A 24481-nucleotide genomic window follows, 5' to 3' on the forward strand; every position below is an offset into this window, starting at 1 on the left:
ACTTCACAGTTGGTAGTCAGACAGAATCGACTAGAGATGATTCTAAAGCTGGAGTGATAAAGTGAACCCTGGGGCCTCACAGGGTGGGTAGCCAGACAGGGCTCTCTGATCTTAGAAGACACTTGGAATTCCTAGGGGGAGGTAGAAGGATGTAGAGAAAGGATCAGCAGGGTTGAGAGGATAGAAGAGGAAGAGGGAAGGGGGAGAGAAGGAGAAGGAACACACAAAACATCAAAATGCAGACAGTATTGACAAGTCAATTTTCTTATGATGGAAACCTACAGTGTATTATTATTTTTTAAATACTTGACTAGCCCCACAGAAGGACAAGAATCGGGATCTTTGTTTACAGGAAATTAAAAAACACTGGCTTCCCAGGTAATGTAATGTTCAGATTAACCTACCAAGCCAAGAGTTGAGCCTCACAGGGACACTAGGAGATTTCTTGCCATTTATCAAGTCTTGAGGAAATATTTGTGTTCATAATTCGGAATTATTAGATGTTCTCTGCTGACACTGAGGGTAAGACTGAAGTTTCAAAATGTATGCTATTATAATATGCAGATTAATCTATATATTAACATAATATATGGATTAACATTTCCCTCTAACATTGCAAATCACTTTATAGAACATTGCATTGAGAAATTAGTCTAGGCAGCATATTATACACAGAGATCAATAATTTTGTGGCTCATTGCTTAATCTTTCTAATATAGGCAATTCTATACCTAAGCCATCAATGATAGTAATGGGTTTCACTGCCTAAGCCAGGGGTGCTTGACCCCAGGGACTGTTTAATTGCACAGGGACAGTTGAGATTAAAAGCTATTGATAGCTTCCAAAATGGTCCTGTCAACCTGTCAAAAGAATTGTCAAATCCACAACAGTGCTTTTTTTTTTTTCTTTTTACAGCGTAGGGGTGAGGAAGGAGGTCATGCCCAAACTTAAAATTGCCTCCTCCGAATCTCATCTTACACAGCTTCCTCAATATCCCTTTTTCATATTTAGAGATGTCAAGAGTTGACAGGCCCTGGAGAGACAGCTAGGGTCTGAGCATGCTCAGTAGACGGCCTCTTTTTGTGCACGCTGAGAGCTTCGTTTGGCACAGCAGCTAGCACTAGACCTGAAGGCAGCGGGCTTGTGCGCAGCTGCTGCTCCTTGCCGGAAAGCTGATCACTGCATCAGGATCAGCTTTGGATCCTCCTCTGCAGCAGCAGCTGAGCAGCCAGGGGTCGCGGGCATGCACCAGCTGAAACTTGCGGAGGCTGCCTGCTAACGGGTCTTCCTCCTCTGGTGCCCACAGGCCCGCACAGTCCTTAAAACAGCTGCCCTGCTGATGGAGCAGAAATAACAGGCTCGGGATCTCGGCTCACCTGAGGGGGCCGGTGAGAGGCACAGAGAAGGGGTTATAGCGCCTGGAGGAAAGCGACTGTCACGGACCTCTCATGACCATGTTTTCTCGTGATCACGTTTCCCCATTTCTTGGGACTCTGAGGTACCCCCGCTCTGGACCTGAGGAAGTAGTTGCAGCAATGACTTGGTTTGTGCATTGCTTTTACGGCAGGTAAGGGGAGCGTCTCTGCCGGTTTCGTTAACTTAGAGGGTTGTCAGATCTCAGAGGGATGGTTAAAGAGCTTTTATCTATTGAGATCTTCACCGCAGCGTTAATAGTTTCTTCTTAAAGGAGACTGGGGAAGGGATCTCTTGGGGGATTGATTAAAAAAAAAAATCTGACAGATTAAACACAGCATTCTTATTCCCTCTGACTTCTATCTCTTTGGACTCCAAAACTGGCCACCTTGGTATAATTTTGCCTTAACCCTGCCATTTAACTTTCCATTGGCAAGATCAGGTTAAAGGTAATTTATTATATTTAGAAATGAAGCTCCCTGCTTTTTTCCCCATTAAGTAAAAGAACTTGGACTATAAGTAAACTGATTAAAAATAAAACATAAAAACCCTAAAACTTCAAAAAAAATTACCCTGTCAGCCAAAAAGAGTACAGCTGACGCTAATACCTAAACATTAACTTATGTAGCATCAACTTATGCAGCTGGCTGTGTGCACACCGTGTTCACCTGGTGTTTGTATTGCTGTCGAGAGGTGTCCAGTATTTATTTTTGAGAAATAAGCACATAACTTTGTACAGAATGTTGGGCAAGACCGGATATCTTCAGAGACATCAGCTGAAAAGAGCCGTTTTCCAAATGCAGTTAGGTAGGTAAGGGTGCGTGTGTGTGTGTGTGTGTGTGTGTGTGTGTGTGTGTGTGTGTATTGGAAACTCTGGAATCAGACTTCCAGATGGTTCTTCATGTAAAGCAAGCAGGAGTGTGGTGAGCTTTTAGAACTTAAACCAGAAGCAGTTGAATCAAATTAAACACACATTTCAAAAGAAAAGGCACCCAAATGGCCATTTAATTGCAGCGACAACTTCCGTTGCTATCACATTGCCTGGATATTTTAAAGAAGGAAGCACTGCAAGCAAATGAAATGGCTATAGCTTCTGAGCCTTACCTGACCATCGTTGACTTAGTCAGTGGGGCAGGAAGATGCCTTTGTCCTATTTTGGTATTAGATATCTTTTATCCTTACTAAAATAATACACATTAATAGCTTACACAAAATAGTAATTTATTTCCCTTAGATATTGAAGGATTGATTTCCCCCTGTATCAAAGCTAAAACAGTGCAAACACAGAGAAAACATGAAAAGATGAGGAAGAAAACGGCGTGGGGGGTGCATGATGCCCAGCTGTTAATTGTTGGAAAGATGAACTTTGTGGACAAGACTTTTAAAGTCTTTATTAAAATGTCAGCTACTGCTTGTGATACGTTCCTCTGTGGGTACATTTAACAATAAACAGGTGACACTACCAGTCTTGGCTGATTAATCAGCTATCGCTTTAACACTGCCTTATTTTGGAATTGATGTTCCCGCGTAACAACCTGCCGTCCGCCACAGCAGATCTATACAAGTTGTGAACATGGACCTGACACACGAAATTAAGGCAGGTGGGAAAGGCCAGAACTGTGTGTCCCAGCCTTGAAAGGGGCCAATTAAAGATAATGATGGAAGCTGCGAAACACATTGTAACCTCTAGATGAAATGGAGTGAGAGGCACAAACTTGAGCACCTTGCTTCAATTGAGAGAGTTGAAATTCCCTGTTTCTAGTTTGTTCTGAAGTAGAAGATTCTAACTGCAGTGAATTAAAAGATTTTTTTTGTGCAAAAGAAAGACTCCTTTTTACAGCTTGATTTCCCTGGAGGAGACCTATGCTTTCCTTTTGTTGTTGTGGCTAATCATTATCATTGTTGCTGTTATAATTGTGGTGGTGGTGGTGGTATAAATACACAGGTAATATCATTAGCAGCAACCCTACTCTGAGCTCTCTGCTTACCCATGAGCCTACAAAAACTACCAGGGGTTCCCTGTAAAGGACAGGTCTTAGATCGACTCTCGCTGAAGATCTCCAAGGTCTCCTTCATTTACAAGTCTCTGTGTAGTTAATACAAGCTGTACCCTTGTCAGAAGCTCCCAATAACTTGAGATCTTGAAAAAAGAACAATCATAAAATAAAAACCATCTCCCAGACCTTTTTCTTGGCTGGTTCTTGCTCTCTATGGGACAATGGCTTTTGGAAAGTATGTGTATAAGTCCTAACTGAACATTAACTGTCTTGAGTATAGTTGGACTTTTTAAGTGCTCTCTTGTTAAAAATCTCATATGCAATCAACTGGATAGCTTCCTCAAAAGGAAGAAGAGAACAAAGTCATTTGCATATTTGAATGGTCAGGACAGACAGTGCTTCTGGCTCTCCTCTCCTTCACCATCTTTTGACTCCGGAGGAAGAGGCAAGCTATTCAGTGCTGTCTCTGTGCTTCTATTTTAAGGACTGTGAGACCAGTCAAGGGTGAATGTGTGTGTGTGTGTGTGTGTGGGGGGGTCCTCCTCTTTCATTGAGGTCCATCTTCACTAGGCACCAATAGTGTGTCTCTAAAACCATACAGGAAGGAGGTAATGAGGTTTTGTATGGTGAGCTAAGCTGTGGATCACATGCTAGAAATGCTAGAAAATTTCATTTTCTCTTAGTAATTCAATGGGATTAGATAGGTATCGAGTTCTTTTTTTTTTTTTTTTTTTTTTTTTTTTTTTTTTTTTTGGTTTTTCGAGACAGGGTTTCTCTGTATAGCTCTGGCTGTCCTGGAACTCACTTTGTAGACCAGGCTGGCCTCGAACTCAGAAATCCGCCTGCCTCTGCCTCCCGAGTGCTGGGATTAAAGGCATGCGCCACCACGCCCGGCTTAGGTATCGAGTTCTAACACAGCTAAACACATAGCTTTCTTGTTCCTCATTGTATGGGGATGCATTCCTGCCTCTACTACTTTTTAGAAGAACTTAGTTTAGTAAAAGAACAAGAGTCTACCATTTTTTGAGACGAACTCAGCTAGTGTTTAGCATGAGGGCCAAGATTAGCTGTGGCCTGCTCATTCTCAAATCCTGTACTAGGAAATAGCCAAGAAGTTCATTGGAAGTCTTCAGGGATAAGAGTGGTTTTATTTCACTAATGAGGTATCCATCCTTCACCACCCCCCCCCCCCCCAGCAGACGGTTTCAGTCAGTTTCAAAGAGCTAATCAATTATATTTGTGTAACATGCAAGATTTTAGTCCCGGTTCTCAGCTGCTTCATTTTTTGATTTTTGCTTAGTTTACCCATCGCTTTCATTTTAGCAATGTATCAAAGGACAATGGTCCCTGTCCAGGTTGAGAAAAATATTAACTGGGATCTAGGCAAAAATCCTAAGTATCCAATTAAATTAATTCTAGTATTGATATACTCGTGTCTAAGTTTGCCAGGGAGTGTACTTTATCCTCAAAAGTGGTGTTAGCTTTAGCCAGGATGTTCAGGTTGCCCCTGCTGGAGATAGTCTGAGAATAAAGGCACAGGCTGAGCTTTGAGAAAGCCTGGTCCTGCTTCTGTGTGCATGGTTTTGGTCAAGTAGGCCAACAAAGGAGGATAGGCATAGGTCATGCCTAGCATCCTTCAAACATCCAGTTCACTCAGAATCTGAATATTTGAACTTTCTTAGAGCCTAAAGTAAAGAACTTTAGGCAGGTTTGCAGGACCCCACACCTACCCCTATGCATGGCGGGAGCTGGGGTTGATCTGGGAGCAGGGTTAAAATCAGGGAACATATTCCTGTGGTTTTTGTTGGTTTGCTTTCTTTGCCTTTGTTACAGAAATGCTTTGTTACACACACACAGTGGAGTTCATTGGAGAATAACGTGTGGTCATAATGTGTGTGTCAAAAATAAGGAGTGTCAGTAAGCAGGGCTAAGGAGGTAGGGACCTTCATGTGCATGGGCTGAAGATGTAGGAGACCAGGTTAGTCATGGGCTTTCTGTAGAAACTAAATTTCTATTTTAATTTAAATTTTAAAATTCTTTTGAGAGTTTAGTATCTGATTACTGTGTTTACATAGTTTTTATCCTCCTCTCCACCGAAACTCCTCTTTATATCCCCCCACTCCCTCTTTTTATGTATACATATACATACATACCACCTATGGCACCCATCTAGTATTGCTTGTGTGTGTTTGTACTTGAGATTTGATATCCTATCAAGGGAGCTTGTCCCTGACGGAAAAAAATGGAATCTCCCTCATTTGGCAGCCATTGACTGCCTGTAGTTCATTATCTAGGAGAGGAACCTTGTGAAGTTTCCCCCAGGTGTAGTGGCATGTCACTTGGTGACCACATTCTTCAGGTCTTATTTAGGCAACCATACAGTTAAGATTCCATGGGCGTAGCTTCCTTTCGTATGCGAATAAATGAAACTCACAGGTAAATGCGTAGAATTAGAAAATACTCTTGAGTGTGGTAACTCAGACCCAGAAGACAAATGCAGCTTGTTCTGTCTTGAGGAATTCGGTTCCTGGTCTCTAGACTTGAGGAACTCGGTTCCTGGTCTCTAGACTTGAGGAACTCGGTTCCTGGTCTCTAGACTTGAGGAACTCGGTTCCTGGTCTCTAGACTTGAGAAACTTGGCTCCTGGTCTCTAGACTTGAATATATAACCTGAAGCAACTGCAGAAGCCAAGAAAGTAGCAAGGAGCCTCAGGGAAGGGGGAGGAGACTGGATTGTTAAAGCAAAGTGGAATTTATTGGAGGATCTGGCATTTGAAAGTGCTGTGGCTGCCACACGGAATGAGTAAGGGCAGAGTAGGAGGGATAGGAAGCTGTGTGATCAAAACCTATGTGCCATGGGTATGTGCGCATCATGCCTTGACTGGCACTTAAAAATAACAGCAGTTTGTATTTTCAAGCTAGAATGGCTTTTCTTATTTTATGGAATGAGGCTGCAGTGTTTTGTTTCCAAACATCTAAAATCCAAACCTCATCCATGACAGGATGTAAATTTAAGCTGTTCTTCATATTGTATTCCCTGACTTGGGAGTTTTAACCTCCCCAGCCCCCTTTCATTTATTTTTTTGGAGTGTGGCCTTGAACTCGTGGTTCTTTGAGCTAAGCCTTCCACTCAGTCAGGAGTCTTATTTTTTATAAGCCTTTCAAATGAAAAGGAAGAAAGTTCTTTAGCACTTCCTCAAAGAAAGAGTATCTGTGCAAATAAAGAAAAGCCACACACAAATGCTTCTCCCTATCCTTCTATAAGCTGTGGCTTTGGTTCAATGAACTCTTGAGTCCTGGCTCTGTTAAGCACTGTCCTGTAGTAGTTCCTGCTGACATTTGCATATGAAAGCTTCCACAGGCTTAGGTGTGAGAATAATTGTTCCCCAGCTGGCAGCACTGTTTGGGGAGGTTGTGTAACATCTGAGTTTGGAATGTAGCTAGAAGAGGGTTTGAACTCCTCCACATCTGGCCCAGGTCTTTGTTTCCTATTCTGCAAGATCTAAGGAGTCCAAGCCACCATGATCTTATGGCCATCAACCACACCATGATAGACTGTACCCTCAGAACCATGAGCCAAAATTAACCCTTCCACTGTTAAGTTGCTTCTTTTCAGGCTATTGGTCACCGTGACAAAAGGAATACAATACCCAAATTGTTGTGCTCTTTAAGATTGGTCTTGGTAGTGTTAGCCTGTTCAATACCACATATCTAGACTACTCAAAACTACTCAAAAATACATGGTCATTCTTGGCTTATCCTCATTTTCTGTCTCCTTTCCCCTCGTACTATTTTGTGAGTTCTTTCTTGATGTTCTCAATATTGAGCTTTAAGCTACTGTACCTGCTATTCCCTCCAGAATGTGTGTGTGTGTGTGTCTGTATATTCATTCCAGCTAGAATATATAAATAGATAAAAGTTAAATATATATTATATATATATCATATAGGTTTATATTATATTTTCTATATAAAATATGTAGATTTATATTGTGAATTTATATATAAATATGTATATTTATATGAGCATATAATATATAGCAAATTATATTATAGTAAATATATAATTAAATTATTAAATATCTACTAAAATATTTATATATTTAATATAACATTTTATATTTACATTAAATAATGTTTTCTATATAAATAAATGTATATATTTAACTTTTAGCTGCATGCAGCATTATTCTACCCAGTGATTGATTCATTTCTTGGACAGATGTCATCCTTTTGTGACTATAATGCTTAGCCTCACCATGTCCTCGCTTGTAGGATAATGTGATCCATATTAAAGCATTGTTTCTGGATGCTTAAAGTATTGTCTTTTATCAGACTGCCATCAGTATGGCTTCTCCTTTGATGTTTGACTCTGTGCATATGGATGGACCTAACCGATATTAATTGCTGAAAAAGTGGCAGGTGGACAAAGGACATTGAGCACTTTTTTTTCTTTAGAGTCTGTCTTTGAGCAGCTTCCAGACTGGGGAGGTTTGTGCTTACCAGAAGGTGCACATTTCTCAGTGTGACCTGTGTGGTTTATTCTGTTTTTGTCTGTCTTGAGCTTTGCTGCATCCTTTTTTTTTTTTTAAATTTAAGAGTTGGCTAAATTATAGCTCTGGGCGAAATCTGGTCTGATAACCTGTTTTTGTAAATAAAGTGTTATCAGAGCAAGCTGTTTTTGTTCACATTCTGCATCGTATAGGATACGTGAGTGTTTGTGACAGAGGCCATATGACCTGCAAAGAAGAACGTGCTGACCTGGTAGCTAAAGTTTGTTGTCCTTTGCTGTGACCCGAGAAGGAGCTGCAAGCTGAGATTGGGATAGCAGCAACAGGCAGCTGCCAGGCCCTTTTATGGAGTGATAATGCTGAGGTCAATGCTACTGTGAATACAGAAAGCCATGGAAACTCTTGAGAGCTTTGCTTTAGCAATTATGTAGCTAGCTCCTTCACCTGGAGCTCACCCTTTGTCCTCTAGGGTCCCAAGAATCCTTAACTTACTAGATCTGAGAGATGGCTCTACTTTGCATTTTGAGCCTGTTCTCACCTGGCGCTTGCTTGCCTTGGGGTGTTATTCTCAGAAGCATTAGTTTAGAACAGTGGCTCTGAGATCTATGCTGTGTTTCAGAATCACCTGTGGAGTTTAAAACGTTTTCTAAGCATAATCTTAGGCCTCACCTGGAACTTTCCAAATCCGAAGTTCCATTGGGGGTTCTGCATTTTAAAGAGAAGGATCCTGGAGCATTGGTCCACAACCTTCCTAGTGCTGTAACTGTATAATACAGTTCCTCATGTTGTGCTCACCTCCAACCAAAATTATTTTGTTGATACTTCATAGCTATAATTTTGTTACTGTTAACATAATATAAATACCTTTGGAAATACAGGATTGCCAAAGGGGTCCTGACCCACGGGTTGAGAACCACTGTTAAATTTTGGCTGTCTTTCTTTTTGGACTGTCTTTTTATGTGGGCTTTGACTAAGGTACATTTGAGATGTTTTTACTCTAGGTTCAAAGTGACAGTCTGGTAGCGATTTTTATTACATTCGTAGTTTTAGGAACAACTTAAAACTGGGCTGGTGTTTTTAGTGTGGCTGCTGGGTTGAAAGGTATACCGTGTCCAGTTCCACAAGAAGTCTTGCCATTCATAGTGGATTTTATAGGGATACATCAATGGTTGTCATTCCATGCGTGAAATTTTATTTTCCCCTTTCCTGGAAAGGAAGTAAGCCTTTCTTTTGAAGGGAGCATTGGCTGGCTCCCAATTGCCACTCTTCCGTGGGGCTCACGACACCAATGGGCTGCTGGAAGTAGAAACAGCACATAGGGACTCTTTCCTGGTTCTTCCTACACTGCTGAGAGAAGGACACGCCCATTCGCTAGATAGTTAGAGGCCCTGAGCTCTGGGTGCATTTTTGCTTGGAGATTACTTTCCTGCCCCTACCACAGAGTCGGCACACTCTATCACTCCCCTTTAAGAAAAAAAAAAAAAAAAAAAAGACCTTTAAATGTTTCTGTGTGTATGTGTATATGTAAGCCCAAGCATGACAGAAATTATTGTTCCTTATAAATAAAACTTGGGAGTTTTGTAAGTGGCTTTCATTTGGGTCACTAAGATGGCTACCAATGAACCAATGAGCTGGTACATCTACATTTCTTTTTTTCATTATTGTTTTTCCTTATTTGTTTTCTGGCATAATAGTCTACTTCAAAGCATTATAAGTAGCAACAAAAAATTAAAACAAGCACCAACTCCCTAAGGTATACAATTCTATATTATGACTCAGAGTTACTGATGTGTAGGGACATAAGCTTGACAGATGCCTGAACAAAAACAGTGATCTAGAGATTGGATGGGTTTGTGTATTAAAGGCATTTGGATTAATTCAGGTTTTGACCTGGCTGGTTTCAGTAAGAATTTCCATGTTTTCTTAGACGTTTCATTAGGATTAGAAAGGGTGTTCAGACGCATTTGAGGGAAAATTTGTTCCTTTCCAGTCCATGATTGCAGCTTGTGCTTGCCTTGTTTTGCTGTACAAGCAGGGCTTTTCCTCCTAAGGGATTTCTCTGGGGGAAGGGGCTGTGACATCTCTATGCTGCCTGGATTAGTCATAGTCTCATGCATTGTGGAAATCTACCTGCCTCAGCCTTCCCATCTAGCTGGGACTTGGACACTACTGCATTTGCTTCTTTGGGAAAGCCATAGTCACTCTCAGAGCAAGAGAATGTCAACTCACTATTGTTACTCTCTGAGTCTGGTTATAAGTTTTTGTTGTTGTTTTTGTTGTTAATGTGATTTTTTTTTTTTTTTTTGGTTTTGTTTTGAGACCTAGTATTACTAGGTAGCCTTGGCTGGCCTAGATCTAATTATATAGGTCAGGCTGGACTTATAGAGATCTATCTGCCATTGCCTCCCAAGTGCTGAGATTAAAGATACATGTCCCCTGCCTGGCCATGTTGGTGAACTCTTAAGCACACCCATCTAGAAGTACAAGATTCAGTGAATTACTCAACTGGAAGAACTAATTAAAGTGTTTCCTAGGATCATTAGTATCCTGTGATTAAATTATCACTATTTACCTGTTAGAAGAGTTGATTTCCTCAGTCAAGAATTTCTAGATTCCTTTTATGGGCTAGGCCAGTAATAAAGATGTGGCTCTGGGGACCCTCTTTATTTCAAGGACAAAATTAAGTGACTTTTGGTTTTTACTCTGCTTGTAGGAGGTATTTTTAGGCCATTGGATAGGAACAAGTTTCCCCTCTGTATAGATGTAGTCAGCATTTGTTTTTGTGTTTCGCTCTTGCTTTCAGAATTCTTACTACCCTCTTTACAAGGAACTCTGCATATTTATTTTTACTAATGTCCATAACTCATAGGGTTGTTTTTTCCCCACACAGACTGTATTGTATTTATCTTTAGTTCTCTGTAGAATTTCAGCATAGTGCCTTTTGGACGAATGAATTAACCTTTCTTTTACTGAGAGCAAAATGAAATATCTACCATTGTTTTTGCATTTGTTATAGGTAGATGGTTTAGGTCACTGCATTCTAAGATGAATTCTGATGAGTCCCGACATAATGAAGGAATGATTGAATGTTTTGAAGTACTGAGACCAAATAAATTTTAAGAAATATAAGTACATTTCCTAGATATTAGATGGATAGAAAAATCTCAATCTCTGTCATTCCCCCCCGCCACACACACATACACACACACAGACAGAGAGAGAGAGAGAGAGAGAGAGAGTACTTTACCCTACCTCTAAGTCAGAATTTCTTGAAACTAGAGCCCAAAACTCTGTATTAAGAGACTCTTTAGTTGGGGGTATGACTGTGTATGAGTTTTTCATCTTCCTTTGTAAAGATCTGCTGTAAAGTCTGAAGCTCTGTGCCCAGCTATGCATGAGTTTTGATTTGACAAGAGATTTGCCTAGGTTGTTGCAGGGTGGTGGGGGATGGGCTTATAATGACACCAAGTGAAACATAGGATAAAATAGGAACAGTCACACTACCAACAAGTACAATCCATTCATGTGTGAGGTGGGTCTGTGTGAAGATGTAGGCAAGGCTGACACTGTCCAACAATAGCTATGTGTATCTTGTCTTATAGACAGACTTGTTGATGCTTGGTCTTACAAACCAGGTCATGGTATAAAGTACTGACCTATTGCCAGCTACTGTTCCCTTCATGTTTCCCAGCTGAACTAACTAGAGAATATAAATTATATGAAGCCCCAGATGGTCAGCCTGCTGCCTTTTTGGTACAACCTTGGCATGAATATGACCAAAACAAAAGGTGTGTGTTTGGAGAGGGGGTGTCTGAAGTAAATTGAAGTTGTGGTTTGATCTCTCATAGTATGTAATGATGGTGATGTCATCCTTCAGAAAGCAAGGATTATTACAGAAGTGTAGATCATATGCATCTCGTGATACTAGCTTGCTTAAGAGATGGAAGTGACAGTACAGAATGAAACGTGTGACTCTGGGAATGATGGAAATTCAAAAAGCTGACATTCTAAATGAGAACATCTCATCAATGAGTAGACACATGAGAAAGAAATTTCAAAAGATGCAGAGCTGTCCTGAAATGAGTCTTGCCTAGAGGGAAGGTCACATGCTCAGAGGGCATGTGTCTGCAGAGCTCAGAAGAAAGGAGCTAACGGATAATACCAAAATCATTGTCTACTATTGTGAAGACTTCAAAATGAGGGACAAGAAGATTGGCCACAGTGGATAGACAGAAAGGTCAATGCCTAGCTGCAAAGAGAGGAACAGTCAAATGTTACCCACAAAGCGATGGCTATGTTCCTAGACCCTAGTATATACATATTGGGTAGCTAAACAGTCTAAATACCAGTAATAACAGAAATTAAAAGACAAAAGCAATTCCTGACTTCACAGAATCTGAGTTTTGATAGATAAAGAGAAAGATAACATAATAAATAAACATATCATGAGAGAAGTGTAATTTAGTACAGCTATTATGGAAAACACATAGAGGTTCCTTGGCTTAAACTACCGGAGGCAAAGTCAGGCAGATTTCTGAGTTTGAGGCCAGCCTGGTCTACAAAGTGAGTTCTAAGACAGCCAGGGCTAAACAGAGAAACCCTGTCTCCACCCCCACCACCAAAAACCAAAAACCAAAAACCAAAAAACCAAAAAACCAAAAAACCAAAAAACCAGAAAACCAAAAAACCAAAAAACCAAAAAACCAAAAAACCAAAAAACCAAAAAACCAAAAAACCAAAAAACCAAAAAACAAAAAAACCAAAAAAACCAAAAAAACCAAAAAAACAAAAAAACAAAAAAACAAAAAAACAAAAAAACAAAACAGAAAACCAAAACCCGTATGGTCTGGCAGTTCCATCACTGGGAATATATCAGAAGATTGTGCAGCCAGGATGTAAAAAAAAAAAAAAAATCTATATTTCCATGTTCATGGTAGAATTATTCATGATAGCCAAGAAATGGAGTCAGGCAACATGCTTACCAGTGGGACAAAGAATAATACTACATGTTCTGCACAATACTATGTGGCCTCAAATAAGAAAATTCTACTACTAGCAACAGAATAGAGGAACCTAAAAGGATGCTAAGATAAGCCAAGCATAGAAACACAAAATGTCATGCGATCTTTAATGGGATTGAAAAAAAGCCAAATCCAGAGAAGCAGAGAGGATTCATGGTACTTGTGAGTCGGCAAAATTTGGGAAAGAGCATGGGTTAGTGATATGGCAGCTGAGAAATATAGAATTTACTTTAAGGATAAGTTAAAGAGGTCATTGTACATGATGACGACTATAGTTAAGTATAATGTATTAAAACTAACAATAATTTTAAATATTCTCACCACAAGGTAAGTTAAAACTAATGCATATATTGATGAACTTAATCAGATATTCTGTAATGTACATATAGTTTGAAACAAGGTATAAATGATAAGTGTATCGTACTTTGTCAATTAAAAATCAGAAGATAGGGGCTGGCTAAATGGTTAAGTGGGTAAAAACACTGTGTGCCAAGCCTGGCAATCTGTTAATCCCTGGGGTCCACATGGTAGAAGGAGAGAAGTGACTCCTGTGTGTTGACGTCTGATCTCCATGTTCATGCTATGGCATAGCCAACTCACATCCATCATATGAAAGTAAAATGTAAACAAAAATAAAAAAATTAAAAATGGAGAATGTGGCCAAGGAGATGAGTCTATGGAAAAGTACTTGTACAAGCACAGGGACCTGAGGCGAATCCTCGGAGCCTGTGTAGAGCTGGGCATGGTGATATGCATCTGGAGTCCCAGTGCTTTGTTGGAGAGATAGGAGATGGAAACAGGAGGATACCCAGGAGCTCTTGGGGCAGCTGGTCTGATTTATGCAGTGGTGAACAAAAGAGAGACTGTGTCAAACAAGGTGGAAATTGAAGACCAATCCCTAAGGTGATTGCCCTCTAACCCTGATGCTATGCTATATACATACATACAGTTATGCTCAAGAACGTGAGTGCTCACATATATATGACCACACATAACATGTATGTCACACACATATGTGCACACACATGCACACACTTACAGGGTTGTGAATACAGAGGTTAGATCCCAGGCCTCTCTTGGTTTAAGTATGAAACTTTCCACACTTTGAGTACTTGAATTGGTGCTTATTGGGTGGGGAGAGGCTAGTAACTGACTAGAAGCAGCTTAAAGACAAAAGGGTTATTTGGCTCACATAGGACAGGACAGTCTATTATGGAAGGGAGGCATGTTGACAGGAGTGGAAGGCTGGCTGCTCCTAGTCCACCTGCATGTAGGAAGCAGAGTATAAACAGGAAATGAGGCTAGGCCGCAAAACCCCAAGACCTGCCTGTAGTGGCCCACTTCTTGCAACCAAGCTCCATCTCTGAAATATCCACTAACTTTCCCACTGTGGCCACTAGCTGGGGATCAAGGGTTCAAATGTATGAGCCCATATATTTAAGCTACAGCAGAGGCTGGGGCTGTGGGATCTTTAGAGAATAAGGACTAGGTGGGTCATTGGGGGTGGCTGGTAAAGGTACTGTGTCTTCCTGCCTGTTGCTATGTAAACAGCCACTACCTCATTCTCCTTCCTCTACAGAAAAAGCCACTCTACAATGTTCCCTGCTGTGATAGACTAAAACTGTAAGCCAAAGTAAATATGTTCTCACTTAAGTCACCTCTAGGAGGTGTTTTGTCATGGGAACCCATTTTAAAAAATAAACAACCTCAAAACAACCTTACAGCAAATGGCCTCATAATCCATCACAAAGAATTACCTAGATTTTCCTGTATGAAGACATAGAACAAGAGTATATTTTTGAACTAGACAGTGGACCTTCACAAGGCATCTAGCCAGTCTCCCTGTGTGGGACTGTGAAAGGCAGCCTGTCTTGGTTACGCGAAGCTTGCTCCACAGAACCAGTAGAAACTACAAGGCTCAACACGCTGCCTTTCATGGTCCCATATCCCTGATCTTGTTAAACAATGAGTTTTATTTCTAATCCACCTAGTTTATAATTATAATAGGCAGTTCAAACAAATTAAAGCAAATGCTTAGCAAATGTCTCTATTTCCCATTCACATTATAGAGTAAGAACAGTAGGCTTACATCTTAGACTATCTGATACAGTCACTGCGATTTGCATCTAAGAAACACAAATGAGTACAGTTAAACAGTTTGCTCTAGAAGATGGATTGCTTCCCTTCCACGTGGGATCCCATTTTAATGGCTTGTAAGAAGAGCTGCAGCTTCTCCTCATTGTTGTATCATTCCTGAAGTTTTGTCTACATGGGGGCAGTTTTTGTGTGCATGCTAGACCAGAGTTCTACAAAGCTGCATTGCTGGAACTAAAACCTGTTCCTTGCCTTGCCCAGGAACACTAGCTCTGTGAACTTAATCCTCTAAGACTTCAATAATATGTAGAAATTCTACTTTGTATCATATATAGACAGCTACATTGTACTATGTCCAGACTGGGGCTACATTGTGTTGTGTGTTGACAGCTACATTGTATTGTGCGTAGACAGCTACATTGTGTCACGCTTAGACAGCTCTGTTACGTGTAGGTGGCTACATTGTATCATATGTAGATATCTATATTGCATTGTGCATTCAGGTGGCCAATAAGATGCAGGAGGAGGAGGTCATGCTCTCCTGCCTTCCAGACTGTGATGGGAATAAGAGTAAGTGCAAGCATGGTAGGGAGTAGACGGCAAGGATAAAGGAAATGATTATTTTTAAATCCAAAGACTTGAAGATTTTTCAAACAGGCAATAGTTGATCTGGTATGGCAATGTGTTCCTGTATTTCAACTACTCAGGAAGGCAAGGCAGGAGGATCTCAAATCTTAGGTGAATCTAGGTTGCAGGATGAGATCCTGTCTCAAAAAAAAAAAAAAAGAATCAAAGTTCTTAGAATAATATGGTAGAACACGCTAACACATTTTTCTAGCTATTTGTGAATACGCAACTCAACCTTTCTACTGTAGCAGACTTTTATGGAATTTAGATTTTGTTAAATATTGGTTCAGGAACAGTATTAGTACATGTACCAAGTAAATGACATTTTATTGTTTGACTTAAGCTTATCGCTAATACTTAGGATGTTCTATATATGGTAGCTGAGATACTGTGCATGGTAGGTGAGGTATATGCGTCAATACACTCATAAGATAAAGCAATGCTGGTTAATAAACCTATTGGAGGGATGTTGAAATGTCTTCATAGAATTTTACATATAAAGCCTGAAGACACTTAGCCAGTAAGTGTGAAGAATGATGGACTGAGTCCACACTTGCTTAAATGCCCAATGCTCTTGCCCATGACACTATACTACTGCATTAACCCAGGGGAAGAGCTATAAGCGAGCAATGCTGCAAGCGTTAGTTAACAGCCCATGTTTAAGTTGTCCAGGAGGGTCATAATACTTCTGTGTTAGAGGTGGCTGTTGCTCAATAACGCCATCATAGATCATGAGCTCCGTTAAGGACTTAGTATTCTCTCAAAAGCGTTTCCCATGACAGCTCTCAGAGGTAGCCATGATGTATAGCTGACTGATATTATACCTACTTTATAGACGATGAACTGCAGTTGAATGAAGTATATACATTCCCAAAATTCTCAGTTATTGGTCTAACTAACCAAAACTATATTACTACGTGTGTGTGTGTGTGTGTGTGTGTGTGTGCGCCTGTGTGAGTGCATGTGCACGCGTGTGTCTGTGGAGGTGGAGTTATGTATATGTGTATATCTGGGTACATATACAGAAGCCACAGAAAGATATCAGATGCTATGCTACTTTAGATTTAGTCTTACATCTCCTGCTCTGTATTACCCCTGAGACAGTGTCCCACACTGCTAGGCCAGCAGACCAGAAGCCCTAGCCAGCCTCCTGTCTCTGGCATCCATATCGATTGAATTCCAGGCATGCGCCACCATGCCTGGCTTTCTCACAGGTGCTGGGACCTCAGTTCAGGTCTTTATTCTTGCACAGCAAGTTTCTTTATCCACTGAGCCAATTCTCTGGGCCCCCATTACTTAATTTTTTAAGTGAATATTTCATGTTCCTCGGTTTTGTTCTGCTGAAATCCTTCATTGGTAATGAGGAGCAGTAGACATCAATAGAAAAAACAAGACTGTCCCGCCATGTCCCAGAACAAAGTCAAGTACCTGATCTATTAGTAATTATCTGAGTATCACTGCCAGAAAGCAGGGACTTCACTTCATGGGAAAGAACAAAGGCAGAGCATTGAATTAGGTTTGTTCTTTGTGAAATCAGGCTTCCATTTTCCTAGCCAGGATTCCACAGGAAAAATTTAGTGAAATATTCCCCCAATGGCCACGAGATGGCGGTGAGAACAAAAGAGACAGTGAAATTTATAAACCACATGCAACCCTCCTTTCAAACAGCTGTAGAATTTATTTTCTATGTGTCTCGTTGAATTCAGACTAATAACCAATGTCAGAAACATCTGACCTTCTATTTCTCCAATATGAAACTGTGTTTTATTTCCAATTTGGAATGGAACTTTGATAAATTTGAGAAAATAGCCAATTCTTTCTTTCTCTTTTTTTTTCTTTTTTTCTTTTTTCTGAAGATTAGCCAAAAAAAAGAGAGCTCCTGGCATCATGCCTATTCAATAACTCTGGCCATAGCTGTAGCAAAATTATAGTAAATTGAATGTATGAAAAAAATAAGAGTCCTGTGAGCTCTACAAAATGAATTTCTATGCTATTTTGGATGACAATATATTTATTATCAGTAATATAGACTTCTGACATTACACAAAAAGTAGAGTCAAAATTCTCCCAAACTCCATGTGCAGAGATGAAACAAACAAAAAAAAAAATAGGAGGCTTTGTTTCTAGGCTGTGAAACTGGCCGATTGTGGCGATTTATTTTTATATCAACTATTACATATAATTTTAATTTTAAACATTCTCTTATAGTTATTATGTAATCATTTGTGTGTGGGATCGGAGGCATGCAAGTGTCAGGGCACAAGTGTAAAACCTCAGAGGACAACTCGAAGTTGGTTCTCTTTATCCAACACATAGAAGCTGGGAATCAAACTCAGGCCTTCAGGCTTGGTGGCAAACCCCTCTCCTCTCTGAACCACCTTGTTGTCATATAATTTTAATTTCTTTACTCTATCGTCCTTGCCTCTTTTGAGACTTAGACTCTAGGGAAGCAAGTGGAGTGAAAAGATAAAAAGTAGAAAACAAAAAGCTAAAGGCTAAGGAAGACTATTGTGTAGCTGAGTTAAGGACTGAGTGTTTCTGTTTGATGCCTTAATTTGACCAGACCCATATAATTTTGCTTCATATACCATATGTCTCATATGGTATACCATAGAAAGAATGGCCGTTAAGGTTAGAAGGATCAGTCTGAGCTCTGTCCTTTAATAAGCCAGATCTGCAGTTTCTAGTGTAGCTTTAAGAGCTTTCTAGTGTAGAAGAACGATGGCGTCAGGAAGGAACTATGGGAAGAGTTGTCTTTCAGAATCACAGCTGCACAGGGAAGCCATAAAACTCAAAGTAAGGGTGAGCCAATAGTTTCAAAGCAAGATTTGAGACTTTACCTATCACATGCTAACTGACTACTATTTGATGCTGTTTGGCTTCTCTCACTTAACTCCTCTCAGTTCTATGATGAAGGGGGCTTGAATATCTAATCTATCATCCATCCATTCATCTATCTATCTATCTATCTATCTATCTATCTATCTATCTATCTATCTATCATCTATCTACTGATGGCCTAAGGACATCCTGCAGTCAGCCCAGGTTCAGGTGGTTGTCAAGTGATGGTGCCAGCTCTAATTTAAGGCCTGAGACATGGGAGTACATCCATGCCATCTTGTAGAGACGAGTGATAATCACACATTCGAATTAACATATTCTTCAGCTGTTGTCTCACCTCTCTGTTCCTTTGTCTCTCCCTCCATACCCCAGTGACCCTAGAAAAAGAGATCACTTCAAAAATGTTGAAGCATCTCTGGGGCCCCCTGACCAACTATGAGACAAAGGTTTTGTTTTTATTTTTTTTGTTTTGTTTTGGTTTTTGTAACCTAAAGCTTCAATTGACAGTTGATGACCCCTGTGGAGGGAGGGCCAGTTTTCTTCAGCACTGTGGTCCATGGTAGGTTGTCTGTTCTCCAGTGTATGCCATTCCCCATCCATGAGCAGCACGGACTAGACCCAGATGAAGAGAGAGGGAGGGGAGAAGACAGCATCAAGTTGGGAGAGTGATGGCAAAGATTCTTCGAGGAATTGGAAGGGAGAGAGTGGAGGGTAGATATGATCTAAGTACATCTTATAGTGTGTGAAATTATCAAAGAATTTTAAAAAATCAATGTAAATGAAAAATAAAAGAAGCAGTTTGACCTTTTCTTCTACAGATAAGAAATAGTTAGAACCCAAGTACTAATGTTTGTCAAGAAGACTTTTCAAAAAATTAAATTTTCTTTATCTCTTACTTTATGGATATTTTGTTTGCACGTATGTTGGTCTATCACATGTGTGTGTGGTACCCATGGAGACCAAAAGAGGGCTTCAGATTCCTTGTAACTGGAGTTTCAGATGGCTCTAAGCTACCATGTAGGTGTTGGGGATTAGACCTGGATCCTCTGGAAGAGAAACCAGAGTTCTTAACTGTTGCCCCATCTCTCCAGCCCCTAAAGTAGGTTTTTCAGGTGTTTAAGGTCAAGCAGTTTATTTCCCATCTCCAAAACTGTACACCATTGATTGTAATATGATCCTTTGTTCATTATTCTGATTCCCAGTGGGGAACAAATATTACACAAAACAAATCCAAGGAGGGAAATGCCTTCTTCAAGTCTCCAGCTAGAACATCGCACGGTAACAGACATTCCTAGCTCCCTGTCGATGTTGTCTGAGGAAGTTCTTCAGATACCATTACAGTAACTTAAGGGAGGCCCCACACCTGAGCACAGTAACCAAAAGGGGAGAACAAAGATTTTTAATCAAAGCTAAAAATTATATGAAGATCATTCTATAATTAATAACTCAAAAGTTCTTAGAGATACTCAGATAAAAAGCTCAAAACGAAAGAGGATCGTGGCTTAGAAAACTGCATGAGTAATTAATTGCAGGTGACTAATGCTCTTTTGTCTGCTGCCCCTCCCCCTCAGGAGCACAGAATCAGGGCTCTCTGCACACGAAAGAAGGAAGGGGGGGTGAGGGAAGAAAGAAAAGGAAGAGAGAGAGGGGGATGAAAGAAGGAAAGACAGAAAGAGCAAGCAAGCAATCAACAGCTGAGAGTTCTGATATGATTCAGTAGACAGTTTTCTTTTTGTCTTAAATCAGTTCTTTTGAGTAAATTTTTTTTGTATGTGTGTGTGGTTACATGCATGTCTATGCTCCATGTGGAAGGTCAAAGGACAAGTTTTGAGAATCAACCCTCTTTTTTTCTTTTCCCCCAGCACATGGATCCCAGGTTTGCAATCCAGGTGGTCAGACTTGATGCCACTGTTAAGAATCCTGCCACACTGTATCACTTTCTTTTTATAGTCACTGATTGGCAGAAGAGAAAAACAGAAGGCAGATAATTACATCCTGCCAATCAAATGAGCTGATATTGTCCCTCATTTATTTTCTTTTTTACCTTCTACTTCTGACCTGAGTTATAAAATCAGTTTTATACACTGTAGAATTTACAACATCTGACTGATCTATTACTTTCAAGAGAAAAGATGTATAGAATTAACTGTATTTTTCCCTAAAATAAAAAAAAATGCATTTTGGGATGATCTGATTATATATACTTTCACATTTAATGCTAAAGACAGGAATGATGGTTATACAAATTAGTGATCCAGTTGAATGTAGTGTGCGTTTGTTGGGGAGCTGAAAATAAAGCCAGTGTATTAAGACAGCTAAGAAGGGCCAGTGAGAGCAACAGGTTAGATCAGTATCTGTGAAAACTCTTGCCTAAGTCTAAAACCATGTCACTGCAGTGCTCGGCCATCTCTGCTGCCAGGAGCCCTTCAGTAAACTGACTGTTCAGTCTAGTGAATGCCAGTGTCTCACTGGGAATGTCTTCTGCCCCGTGGTGGCTCTGTTAACTCAGACTGTATGTGCACGGTTTTGCAGTAGACCAGGAAAATTGCTGCCAGTTTGTAGTGGCTCTAGAATTTCCTGTCTTTACTCCTTTTCTCAGAAATATAGAGCAAACCAATTCTGGGTCATATTCAAGGACTCCTAAAATGTAAACTTAATCTTCTTCAATTGAAATTATTTCTGTATAGACTGGCTTCTTCTGCACTGGTGTCTTAAACGAGGTGGCTGCAGATCAGTAAGGGTCATTAATTCATCCAACCAAGCCACCCACCCTCCTTCCCTCCCTCCTTTCCATCCTCCTGCCCTCCCCATCTCTCTGAGAAGTTTGAGTCACAGTCTTACTATGTACCCTTGCCTGATCTGAAACACACCGAACCAAGCTGGCCTCTTTCTTCCTAGAGATCCTCCCGCCTCTGCCTTCCCAGTGCCACCACCCCTGGCTTTTATCTTCTTTTAGTAAATTAAATCTCTTTCTAAGACTTTGACTACTAGAGCTAATAGCAGATGCAGAGCCCTGAGGCCACACACCCTGTCCTGTGTTGTGTCCTTCGGCACGTTACGTCTGTTCTTGTCTGGAATCTATAAACCTCTACAAGTGTCTACAAGTTTTACTATTTCCCGTATGAACATACACAACTCCAGTGAGTTTATACCTTCCTTTTTTTGCAAGCTAAATTTTAGGTACAGTAGTGCCTAATGCATAGTAAATGCCAAGTATGGAAGTAGTGCTATTCTAGCTTCTCTCATAAATAATTCAACTAATAGGGAAGAATAGACTGGGGCTTGTTTGTTTTGTTTGTTTAAGCTCTACTGATGTATAAGGCTTACTGGAAAGGGGGAAGTATTAAGCTCTCAGAAGGATTGCTATGATATACTGAAAAGATCAATTCTCAACTCTGCACCCAGGTCTTGCTAAGCTAGTCATTTACATTGTACTAAAGCTAGAATTTTTCCCCCATACTTCTTTTCCATTGCATCTTTTTTCTTTTTAGGTAAACTTTTAAAAGTACAACAGTAAGAAACCCTTAGGATACTTCCCCTTAAATACATTCTTGTGCTTAGTAAGTCCACTCATCCATTACAGCCAACAGACAGTAAATAGTCTCCATTCTGGTGTTGGGAAGCCAAGAGATGGTTCTGGCTCTATTAGATGATAACCAGCAACCTGGCTGAAGAACCAGCCTGGGGTCAAATATTAAAAAATTGACTGGAAGGCCAGCTATGTGGGAATGATAAATGGATCTATGGATCATTGATATCAGGAAACAAACCGAACTTTCTATTAAAATACTGTGGGTAGGGCTGTCAAGGTAGCTCATTGGGTAAAGACTCCAACAGCATGTCCAATGGTTTTACCTTAAGCCCCAGATCCCACATGGTGGAAGGAAAGAACTGACTGCTGCAAGTTGTCCTCAGCGCTCCACATGCATGATGCAGTATGGACACACAAATGCACACATGGATAAACAATAAACATGTAAAATACTTCAGGTAAAGTTTGACTAGAAGCAAAACATTAAGAGCTGTGCTGGCAGGGGCAGAAGCCTCAAGACTACCAACGACTGATATTTTTGGCCTAGATTCTGGAAGTTGAGTGGCAGGGGTAGGTCTCAAAAGTCATTAGGCTTTGTGGAGTGCTCTGTCAATGAGGATCAAAAGTAATTTTCCTGAAATGTGTAGAAATTGACTTTGCTTTCTGTTTTGTGGCAAGGTCTCAATACATAGCCCAGGGTAGCCAGGAATTTGTGAGACAACAGAGAGTGGCCAGAGTAGACTGAAACTCACTGTGATCCTCCTGCCTCAGTCTTTCTGGATTAGGCATTGATTGTTTTTTTGTTTTGTTTTGTTTTTCCCCCTCTCTAAATGAACCTCTTGGCCATTTTTTTCTTTTTTTCTTCTTTATGTGGTTAGTGAAAATGTGTGGCTGAGTAAAATGTTCATCAAAAATAATGAAAATTGTTCTGTGTGTGTGTGTTGCATGTAGGTGAGTGGAGTGGTCTGCACACACACTGGTGCATACAATTGCACACATCCTTGTGTATATATGCAGAGGCTAGAGCAAGATATCTGGCGCCTTCTTCTATTATTTATCTTATTGCCTTGAGAAAGGGTCTCTCACCAAGCTAGAAGCTTAACCATTTTGAGCTGGGCTGGATGATAAGGAAACTCTCAACATCTACCCATCTCTGCCCCATAATGCTACGGTCCCAGGTATAGCAATCATGACTTGCTTTTTAATTTAGTTGCTGGAGATTAGAATTCAGGTCTTTATGCTTGCAGAGTAAGCATTTCCTGTCTCACTGAACCATTGCTCCAGTCCCCAGCTTGGCAATGTCTCAATGCTCATCCTTTCTTGATTCTCTGTGCTATGTATGGTGTCGCGTTGGTCTGGGATTCTGGGTTGCCTTGTACTGTGGGCCTGTATACCAGAGGCTTTCCACGGAGATCTCTGGCCCTGCCTGGTTCAAGAGTTCCAGCGGAGGGAAGTGAGTGTGGGCCGGAAGGGGAGGTCACTTCCGTGCTTCTGCTGCTGCAGTTGGCTCCATCTCTGCCATGCCCTCCAGGTTACTCTGCTACTCCTCGCAGTCCTGAACTGAGTCCAGTCGGGCTGGGCCAACTAAAGACCCACTAGCCAGTGAGGAGTGCGGTGGAGCTTCAGGTGACGTATTGGGAGAGCAGACCTCTTTCCAAGTGTTAACAGCAATTTGGACAGAAGGTTCAAGTGAAAGAGTAGTTCTCGAACACTTTTAATCCTTCCGGATAGGATTCTTATATACAGTTTGGGGGGTGGGTAAGGGTTTGACAACAGGTACTTCTCATTGGTTTGGTCTGAGAGCTTTGGTGAAACCTTATTTGTATGTGGGAGGGCTTGGTACTCCTCCTATGTGACTGGTGGCAACATACCTCTCTACAGGGGCCCTGTGGGTGGTTGTATCTATGTCAGGAGCTAGGGACCCAGGAGGCAAGGCCCAACACCTGCTGTCCCATGCAGGTGGAAGTCACCACCCATCGGGTCAATGGGGTTCCAGACCTTTGTTCAACTGACGGGGGACCAGGCTGTCTGTGCACAGCCTACTGCCCTACAGTATATGTCTCCCAAAAAATCTTTCTATAGATTCATACAGTACACAAAATCGTGCACCTAAACAAGCTTGACGTGTATTGTTCTGGAAAGAAAAATGTGCTAGAGCTTAAAACCTTCTGGCATATTGTTGAATTCTTGATTTTTATCATTTCCTGCTCACTGTGTGTCAAACTTTTATCTTGTTGTCTTATCTAGGGTTTTAATGTTGTGAAGAGATATTGTGACAGTGGCAACTCTTGTAAAGAAAAACATTTAATTGGGGCTGGCTTACAGTTTGGAGGACAGGTCTATTATTGGAGTTGCAGAAAGCATGGCGGATAGGCAGACATGGTGCTGAAGAGATGCTGAGAGTTCTACACCTTCTACATCTTCTCAAAGCCAGCCTCCCTGGAACA

At 40.7% G+C, this 24481-nt stretch overlaps 1 protein-coding gene across 2 annotated transcripts in view; it reads left to right on the top strand.

Annotated features, from left to right (window-relative positions):
- Positions 1-1147: 1147 nt before the first annotated feature.
- The window catches only part of Arhgap18 (Rho GTPase activating protein 18), a 258522-nt gene continuing 235188 nt past the window's right edge, over positions 1148-24481 (top strand). Inside the window, exon 1 of one of the 2 annotated variants that reach the window (XM_029482498.2) lies at positions 1148-1567. In XM_029482498.2, the coding sequence (XP_029338358.1) occupies positions 1449-1567 (119 nt within the window). In that variant the 5' untranslated portion in view covers positions 1148-1448. The remainder of the gene's footprint in view (positions 1568-24481) is intronic. The other variant, XM_029482496.2, reaches the window with a different exon arrangement.

Source organism: Mus caroli, unplaced genomic scaffold (genome assembly GCF_978045245.1).
Source record: "Mus caroli unplaced genomic scaffold, Mus_caroli_1 scaffold_9, whole genome shotgun sequence".
NCBI lineage: Eukaryota > Metazoa > Chordata > Mammalia > Rodentia > Muridae > Mus > Mus caroli.